General features: G+C 43.9%; 1 protein-coding gene across 1 annotated transcript; it reads left to right on the top strand.

Moving 5' to 3' along the window:
• Window positions 1-8,554: 8,554 nt before the first annotated feature.
• Window positions 8,555-9,952, top strand: LOC131323992 (uncharacterized). Its single transcript, XM_058355824.1, has one exon. The coding sequence runs from the start codon at window positions 8,555-8,557 to the stop codon at window positions 9,950-9,952; it is 1,398 nt and encodes a 465-aa protein (XP_058211807.1).
• The last annotated feature ends 301 nt before the right edge of the window (window positions 9,953-10,253 follow it).

Genomic DNA, 10,253 nt, shown 5'->3' with positions numbered 1-10,253 from the left:
ATATTATCGACCCCAACAACAATAAATTCAATACCTTGGTCAGCATGGATCAATTCAAAAGCCTTTTCCCTGAGAGAAGCTCGTTGGGCTGAAAACCCCAAGGGTGGGCGGTTCTAAGCAAAAGTTAGAGCAGCCTGCTAGACCAAGAACCAATGAAGGAGGTCTAGGCAAAAGTAAAGGCAACATTTGAAAGCTCGCTAGACCGAAAACCCGAATGGGCGGTTCTAGGCAAAAGTTAGAGCGTAAAAGGTGAGGTAAAATACTCGAGTGAACCTTAGCCTGAACTACGTTCTGACCTGATTCCCTAGCTTGGGATACGTAGGTAGTCTCTCTTTGAGACTCGGTCGCATTCTATCAATTGGATCCATGGTTGACATTTTGGTACACATCAAAGGTTGAAGAGGATCGAAGATTAGATCAAGCTGCATTGGAGGAATCAGAAGAGGGAAAACCTTTGTCTTTCAATTTTATTACAAACTGCTTTTTCAATTTACAGGCTGAGCATAAGTCTTAAAATATTTGAAGCATCAAAAACAGAACGAAATGCTAGAGGCCTTAACCGGCTCACAATTCTAAGTTCAGCGAAGTCTGGTATAAGCAACCGTAGCGCGTTTGTTCGAAGTGATGCGCGTTGGTCTCAAACCTGCGCACGCTTCTTGCAACAGACAGTAGCAGCTAGCTACTACCCTCGAATGTCATTCCAGGGGCTTTTGCCAAGTCTTGTCATACCATGCAAGTCATATGGACTTAATGTGACTGCATGGGGGTGTCGGTTTCAGTCCGGGCCTATACGAGTCATTATCTGCGTTTTATGTCCGTTTTTGCGACATTTTTCCAGCTTTTCAATCAACTGTCGTTTCGAGATGCTTTTTTCGGTTTTGTTTGTACAGGTCTTTGTGCCTTTTTGCGTCTTTCGCAAGTGTCAGTTTCACCTGTCTAAGGAATGTTGTGAGTTTTTGGCTCATTAATACCCAAAAATTTCATTATGTTCCGTGTGTCTAAGGGTTTGCATTATACCCTGGGGCTCTTTTTCCCTTTTCATTCGAGCTAGGCGAGTCTGTTTATGTGCGCACGTCTGTGTGTCGATTCAAATCACTTGTCAATGCAAATTAGATATTAGTGGTTATTTTTTGCATTCTCTTCAACACTTGTAAAAGAGTGTCAATAAACTGGAAAACGCAATTGTTACATTGCTACCCTAGTATCAGTAATCCGCAAGCAGCGGAATCTTTTGAAGCAGCAAGGGCATGTCAGCCCAAGGCCAAGCAAAGCACATCCATGGGGCTCGTCTGCCCAAGCATCAAAGAAAGGGCACGCAGGCCCACTACTGTTGCTACATGTCAATTGGGCACGCCAGCCCGCTCAATGTCTCTCTATCTTGGTGCGCATCTTCAGGGCAAAAGGCAGTAAAGTACTTGGGCTCAGTGGTAGTCTTTAGGCGTCGTTGTCCTCGTAGGAGCCGCCCTTGGCTTGCATCTACATTTTCAATTTGTGCATTTTCTTAGTATGCATCTTTGCATATTGTATATCAAATGTTTAAAGCAGAAAATTCTATGACGGAATCGCTTCTGTGGGTTAATGCAAGAATGGGGGAATGCCACACGCCACTTTCCTTGTCTCATTTGCCATGGTAACCATCAAGCACACAACCTCGCTGTCCTGCTCTGTTGGCACTTAGAATGCACTTTGGGGAATCAGAATTCAATCCAATTCAGTGGCACGGTCATCCTGAAGCATGATCCGCCCTTTTCAAATCAATGACAGCTGATCCTGTCCAATGTTCAACGGCTCGATCATTTTGTATAGTCATCCGCCCTTTTCAAATCAACGACAGCCGGTCCTGTCCAATCTTCAATGGCTCGATCATTTAGACTGATGATCTGCCCATCTCAAATCAACGACAGCCAGTCCTGTCCAATGTTCAACGGCTCGATCATTTTGTATAGTGATCCGCCCTTTTCAAATCAACGACGGCCGGTCCTGTCCAATCTTCAACAGCTCGATCATTCTGCACACTGATCTGCCCGTCTCAAATCAATGACAGCCGGTCCTGTCCAAATCTCAACGGCTCGATCATTCTACACACTGATCTGCCCTTCTCAAATCAATGACAGCCGGTCCTGTCCAAATCTCAACGGCTCGATCATTCTGCACACTGATCTGCCCGTCTCAAATCAACGACAGCCGGTCCTGTCCAAATTTCAACGGCTCGATCATTCTGCACACTGATCTGCCCATTCCAATTCAACGATGGTCAGCCATATCATCAACGACGGTCAGCCATATCGTCCGACTCAATCAACGATGGTCAGCCATATCATCAAAGACGGTCAGCCATATCAGTCATTCAACGATGGTCAGCCATATCATCCATGATGGTCAGCCATATCAGTCATTCAACGATGGTCAGCCATATCATCAATGACGGTCAGCCATATCAGTCATTCAACGATGGTCAGCCATATCATCAACGACGGTCAGCCATATCAGTCATTCAACGATGGTCAGCCATATCATCCATGACGGTCAGCAATATCGTCTATCTCCACCAAATCAACGGCTTGATCATTCTGCACACTGATCAGCCCGTCTCCTGTCATCTCTGCAACGGTTTGATCATTTATACTGATGATCCTCCCATCCAGACTTCAACGGTTCGATCATTTATACTGATGATCCTTCCTGTCAAATCCCCCAACGACTTGATCTTTTGGTACACTGATCAGCCCATCTCTTGTCAAAGTTCCTCAAACGATCTGATCATTCGGCACATTGATCTCTTCTTCCGCCTTCACGACAGCCGGTCCTATCAAAATCACAAACAACGACCAGAACATCATTCGATGGTCCGTTCATCCACAACTGATTGTTCCCCAGGAGAGTCCGTCTTGGCCTGTCCCGAACGACAATCACTCTCAGTCTAGCCGCAAGTGCATCTTTCAGCAGGCTTATTGCTCTATCTCGGATGGTCTTTGATAAGGAGATTGGCTCTGATTCCCTACAGATGGAATTCAACCTGCCTGACACAACCTACCCGTGTTTGTTGGAATACTTTGTGCCGAGGATAGCTTGATCCCCAGCAACGACAGCCGGTCCCATCAACATCTGCAGCGACAGCCTGTCCTGTCCAAATTCGATCAACAAGCGGCGATGCATTCGTCCACTTCTACTTCCATCCCCAGCGACGGTCTGTCCGTCCATTCAACCAATTAGGTTCTGTAAGTATGCTTGTCTACTTTGCTAGTATGTTCTGCTCTGGATTGCCTTGAGGGGTGTCTAGAAACCTTTGACGTTACTTGTACCAAGTCAATGGTGCTTCAAGTGTCGTCAAAGGGGGGCTACTGTAGACACCCCAATCTGGGCTTCCAGATTAGTTTACTTACGGTATTTGATTCTCCGATGATGAAACGGATCAAGAACACCCCGGGAATGTCGAGTGTTTGAGCTTTAAGTGTTTGCAAAACTCTTGAACCTAACCTAGCCTAAGCCACTTCAAAAAAACCAAAAACTCTACTGATGCGCGCCAGGGCGCACCATCCCGCGCCAAGGCGCAACCATCGCGCCCCGGGGCGCACCATCGCGCGATGGACTGAAACCATCGCGCGATGGTCAAACTACCAGGTGGTGGTCAACAGTCAAAGCTTGGTCGTTGACCATTGCGCGCCAGACTGACTCCATCGCGCGATGGTCAAAGCTGTCCCCATCACCTTTATCAGCTGGGATGCTTAGCCACCAAGCAAACCTCAGCCAGCCTCGTGGACTGGCTGAGCTCCTCTCATTGCACCAACCAGATTTATCACCATCCATCCCTATAAATACCCTCATTCTTCTTCCATTAAAAGGGTTCAAAAAAATTGATACATGAAGGGCTAGAAGATCCATACACCTTGGGTTCCAAAAATTGAAAGGCTAAGCATAAGCTCTAGTGCTGTTCTTCCAAACTCACAATCCTCCATTTTCACACTTCAACCATCCAAGAACAAAGCTTGTTCTTTTCTTCTACCACTCAAACTCCTCAATCAAGCCTTCAAACATCAAAGTTCAAACACCTTTCAAACTCAAAACCGAAGGTATAGCTTACCTTTGTTCTGTTTTCTGTTCTGATTCCTGAGGGGGGCTGGCAGGGCCAAGGCTGGTAATCAATACCAGTTCTGGCCCTAAAGCTAGCAAGATTTCAAAAACCGTCATGGTAGGAACCAGCGTGCGATGGTCCCACTCTCTCGCGCGACACTTCGATGCTGCACGCGATGGACTGCGTGGGGATTGGTGTCCTACTGTTTCATGCTTTATTTTGTATATAGATCACTGTTAAGCATGTTAAAAACCAGCTTACTGTTTTCCTTTGTTAAAAATTGCTAGTTGTAGTTCAATTTACACGTCTTCTGTTTTGGAGTACCCCTGGGATCATTCTGGACCTGTCCCAGAACCCAGAAATGTGTAAACCAAATACTGGTCCGCGCCAGGGCGCACCATCGCGCGCCAGACTGGCTTCATCGCGCGACAGTGCGCCAGGGCGCACCATCGCGCGCCAGACTCGCTTCGTCGCGCGACAGAGCGCCAGGGTGCATCCTCGCGCGCCAGACTGGCTCTGTCCCGCGATAGTATGCCTCTGACCAGTGAGTGGCCTTGCACGGGTAGCTTAGTTTTAGGTCATTATTTTGTCCCCACACTGTTTATGGGGTGTTTTATTAATTTATAGGGCTTTACAACCTTTAAACTGTATATTATGCTGCTATATGAACTGCGTGGTTTGTCCTGGGTGTGCACTGGTCCTTCCAGAGCCCAGATGGTTTGAGAATAAGAGCTGTGGGTTTGAGCTCACCGGCGCGCGCGTGTCTTGGAGTTGTGCGCGCAGGAGTGAACAGCATGCAGTGACTTGTTCAGTGCATACTGGTTTCTTCCTACGCACGTCACTCCAAAACAGGGGGCCTCCCAGTTTGTTTAAACTCCCACAGCAGTCTGTTCTCATCCTATACTAACTGCTCATCCATGCTATCTATCACATCCTGCAAACATGTTACAGTAGTAATCCCCGATTAACTGTTCCTCCGCCCTAATTGGCTAAACATTGATTAATCAAACAGAATCGCAAACAAACATCTTTCGCAAATGCCTAAGTAGAGACCGATCTCCGGATTGGGCGAGAGGGGTGCCATAAAACCCTTCCCCTCTCGTAACCTGGCTCCCGAACCCAGATATGGTTATGACGGACTGGTTCCTTAACTTTTTCAAATCAAACAGCGCGACAAGTGCTTCGAAATACGGTTCCTTGGGTGTCGGACCTTCAAAACCCGAGTGGCGACTCTGTATTTTTGCGAGCGCTTGCTTCCCCGCTCGCGCTCCCTCGATCTGGGCCCTTGCGTCTCGGAATCCGAAAATTCCAAAGGGCACGCTGCCCACAGAAGGTTGCTAAGATTTTGTTGGGAGTATTTTCCCAACGAAATCTTTCTTGGGCTGGAGTTGAATTGTTAAACGGTATTGGGCGGGCGGACTAATACAATTCTAATTTTTTTAAAAACTATGTTTTAGTACCAAAATAGCTTAGAAATTACAATGGGTAGAACAATCGTTTGGGGACATCTGCTCCTCAATCTATCCTTGGACTTTGGTCTCAAAGTATAAGTGAATTGGAAATTTTTTTCCTGAAGAAAAAAAAACAACTCAAAGTTCTTCATGCCAAAATCATAACACTGGCCCTGTTAGATGCCTTGTCATTTCGGAAGCATTTAAGACAACTTCATACATTTTGTCATTTTATCCCATTTTTTCTAACAAATTGAAGGACACATTGACGCATTTGGATCCGTAATTAGATACTACGAAGAACATGTGTGATTACAGATACAGGTATATACTGGAGAGATACGACTGCGTTGATACGAACAAATTAAAAGAAAATAAAGCCGGCTGTCTGTTAGATGCCTTATCTTTGTTTAATCGAGGGTGGTCTCAAAATTTGTGGTATGAAATTTTTTCCTAAAGAAAATTAGCTAGCCAAATATTGGTCATTGGTAAATAACTATAGCAGATGGCAAAACACCAGACATAAAATATAGCGCTTTTTCGAAGACTATTTATCAAGGGATTGAACTTAATGAACTAATTAAATTTAGAAAAAATATTTCTTATAATGTTTCTCTTCAAATTATGTACAACTGGAGTTGTAGCTCTTTCTGGTTGAATGAAATTAATTAGAAATTGAGGTCCTATCATTTATAGAGGAGGATTCCAGGGTACCGGTTCTATGATATCAAAACACGAGGGACCTCATACGTAATAACGGAGGAGGTTGCCGTTGTTTTAACTTTCACGGCCTGAAAACTTTAGCCACTTCACAACTCCCAAGATTCATCTATACCTCATTCTCATGTGTAATGACTTCACATATGTGCCGTGTGATGTAATCATAGTCTTTATTTCCTTATCATTCACTAGAAACTAGCTAGAATAACTTCATTTTTTCAATGTTAAAAGCGCATACTGGTAGCTCGCCACAGGTCCAACAAAAACAATCAGAATCGTTCAATTTTGGAGAACGACTTTTTTTTAGTTATTCAATCTCGGTTTCATGTTGATTTTATCACGGTTAAAAACCGTGATAAAAAGTAGCGTAGAAACAATAATGGCTCCATAGACTACACAGTTTCAAAACCGAGATGAATTGTCAAAGATCTTGGATAGAAACCGTGATCTTTCTTCTTTTTTGTTAGAGGCCTTATCGTGCTAGTAGTTGAAGGCATCTACAACACCCACGATTTTGTCATAGTTATCACCTTTTTTAACCCACTGTAGCTTATCGGGCTCCATAATTGGACATGACAATCCTAGTGAATAAATTGTTAGAAAATGTAAGTACTAATGACAAATTTTTTTTCCCATATGAAACCCAGGAAGAGCAAGAAAATGAGATTTTTCCCGCATATGAAAACGTCTTTTGTGACAAATTTTTCCATCGCCGAAAGGAATAATTGGTGACGAAATTTTTTGTCATCAAAAAACGCAATAGGCGAGGAAAAAATTGTCACCAATTATTCGTCATCAAAAGGTACTATAGGTGACGAAAAACAGATTTCATCACCAGGTGAGAATCCTTGCGACCCTTAGTCGGCAAAATTTTTTTTTATCATCCGTACTAGTTTTTCTTCACCCATATTATTTGTGAAGAAGAAAAAAACATGTAATCTGTGACGATTTTCATTCGTCTCCAAAAACCAAATTTCTTGTAGTGCAAAATTTGTTCATTGTCAATATTTTATTGCTATCTATGCAAGGGCTTATCGTTCGGGAAACACCTATATGTTAACTACTAAGATTTTGTTCTATTTAATCCCTTTTTCTTACCCGTTGTAGCTTATTGGGCTCCATCATATATAGACATGACAATTAATCAACAAAAACTCGGAATCGCTTGTAATAGAAAAGCTACTTATTTTATATTTAGGAACCAGCTAGCCTGAAAATCTTTATGTGCTTGGGTTGTTAGAAATGCTTCAACTACAATTCAGATTAATGAGTCCATACTAAATATTTTCTAGGTGATGTAAGCAGCCACGACATGATCATTTGTCAGTTACTTATAGTTCGGCCCCTGGGGCTTCAAAATTCAAATTAGCTGGAATCAATAAATTAATAGGCTCTGCTGGTTTTTGAAAAAGAAATGTCCGGAAAGGAAAGAAAATGTGGCTTCCTTTCACATGCATGAAAAAATAAATGTGTGTTCCTTTCACCTTTTTTTTTCCCCCCTTATGAACGCTTCCACAGCCACCGACCTTGCACTGACTGTCACACGTGGCCCACTAGGTGTTCTGTATGAAAAATTCAAGCCGTTCAATAATTTAAAAAAAAAAAATAGAGCGATCCCGTGAAAAATCTGCTCAATCTGATATGTGTAGGTGCATAGAATCCTGTAATCTAAATGAAAAATGATAAGATTGGATCGAACACATACACAAATCGGATTGAGCTGATCTTTCATGAGCTACTCAACTTTTTTCTAAATTATTGAACGACCCGTATTTTTCGTGTGTGACCTGCAGTGGATCTTGTGTGGCCATTAGTGAAGCCACTGTTGGTGGCCATAGCATGTTGAAGTTAAAAAATGGAAAAGAAAAAAAAAAGGGGGGGGGGGGGGGGGGGGGGGTGTGGAAAGAGAGGAGAAATCACTTCAAGTTGAAATTAGATCTATTTTCTAGGAGATCTGGACTACTAAGTTGAAATTAGATCTATAGTGTATATTGTTGTAGATGTTTTGGTAGTTGAAATTGGCAGAAAATTCGATGTGGCACAAATGTTCATGGCCAAATTAATTTGGCCAAAGAAATAGCCCAACCATTTTTTGGATTCCCAACATATTATATGAGTGCGTTGTATAAGTTGTTGTACAAGTAACAATTTTGTAATGCAAAGCTCATTGGTGGGGTCGGGTGGTTTAATGGGGCTCTACGGCTGTTCCCGCATTTCCCTTATAAATAGCATAGCGGGTTGGAGCTCGAGGAGAAGCACAAGAAATCGTGAGAGAAGATCCATACATACATATACAAGAGAGAAAAAAAAAATGGCATTACCGAGCCTTGTGGTGATCAAATCAAACTACAACCACAAATACTTGCGCTACATCCAAGAAGATGGAAAGGTGCACGGGCTACTCCAATTCTCCGGAAAGGAGATTGTGAGCCCGTACGTCAAGTTTGCAGTGGAGGCGGCAAAGTACGGACATGGACTGGTGCACATTCGATGCTGTTGCAACAACAAATACTGGCAAAGGAGTTCGAAAGACGACAAGTGGATCGCTGCGGTGGGTGACCAACCGGAGGAAGACCAAAGCAAATGGTCATGCACATTGTTCGAGCCCCTCTACGTAGGGGTTGACGCTAAAACAATACGATTTCGCCACGTCCAGCTTGGGAACTATGCGTGCTTGTGGAGGGCAGCCGCCCCATACGAGTCATGTCTGTACGCAGCAGCACCAACGCCCGGCAAAGAGTGCGATATCTTCATTGTCGTTAATTGGCAATCATTGTTGATACTGCCAAAAAAAGTCGCATTCAAGGGCTCTAATGGCAACTTCCTCACCTCCTCCTGGATCGAGGACCATCCATATCTGGCATCCACAAGCAGCGACATTGGAGATATAACAGTTGGGAACGAGGTGATTACCACCGTCGATGGGAGCGTCCAAATCAAGTCCGATTACCACGGCAGATTTTGGAGGCGTAGCCCTAATTGGATATGGGCTGACTCAGCAAGCAACTCCACTGAAGACTCCGACACCATGTTTTGGCCGATTAAAGTAGATAGCAGCAATGTAATTGCTCTCCGCAACTTGGGTAACAACAATTTCTGTAAGTTACTAACCACGGAGGGTAAGACAAATTGTCTTAATGCCGCTGTCTCCACCATTACCAAAGAAGCACGGTTGGAGGTGCACGAAACTGTTTTCTCAAGGAGAATCTATAATTGCAATTATCGCCTCACAGATGCCAGGATCTACGGAAAAACCCTCCTCACCATGGCCACCGGAGAAGCCATTAACTACAACAATGAGCCAAGCTCCTTCAGCACAAAGCTCTCGTACACAACGACTAAGAGCAGTACTTGGAATTATAGCGTTTCATTGAAGTTGGGTGTCAAAACAACCTTCGAAACAGGCCTTCCGTACATCCTGGATGGAAAGGTTGAAGTTTCCGCTGAGGTTACCGGAACAAAGGGGTGGGGAGAAACTGAGACTTCAACAACCACAGTGGAGACTGTGTACAATGTTACCGTGCCGCCAAAAACTAAGGTGACGGTAAGTGCGCTAGCCACGCAGGGTACATGTGACGTTCCCTTCTCCTACTCTCAGACCGACAATCTTCCTGACGGGACATCTATTACTTACAACATGGGAGACGGCGTTTACACTGGTATCAATTCCTACGACTTCCATTACGAGACCAAAGAAGAAAAGCTGTGATATGGGATTCCCACAATTAAGCTGATGTTTGTGGGTAGCATCTCTGAAAACCCTCACGAGACTCCACTCGTCCTCTAGGGTAAACTTAGGGGTTTAAAAGGCTTGTTGCATTCGCTAAATGCAACCGCGTTAATTCCTGCGGAAATGGAGTTATTTGTTTTATGTTTTACTTTTCGGTACAATAATGTTGGAGTGTAATACCATCCCTAAGAAATTCCAACAACCAAAATTGATGTTTGTGGGTAGCATCTCTGATAACCCTCACGAGACTCCACTCGTCATCTCTAGGGTAACTTAGGGG

Source organism: Rhododendron vialii, chromosome 4a (assembly GCF_030253575.1).
Source record: "Rhododendron vialii isolate Sample 1 chromosome 4a, ASM3025357v1".
Taxonomy (NCBI): domain Eukaryota; kingdom Viridiplantae; phylum Streptophyta; class Magnoliopsida; order Ericales; family Ericaceae; genus Rhododendron; species Rhododendron vialii.
Note: the sequence above shows the minus strand (reverse complement) of the source record. Positions and strands in the feature narration are given on the sequence as shown.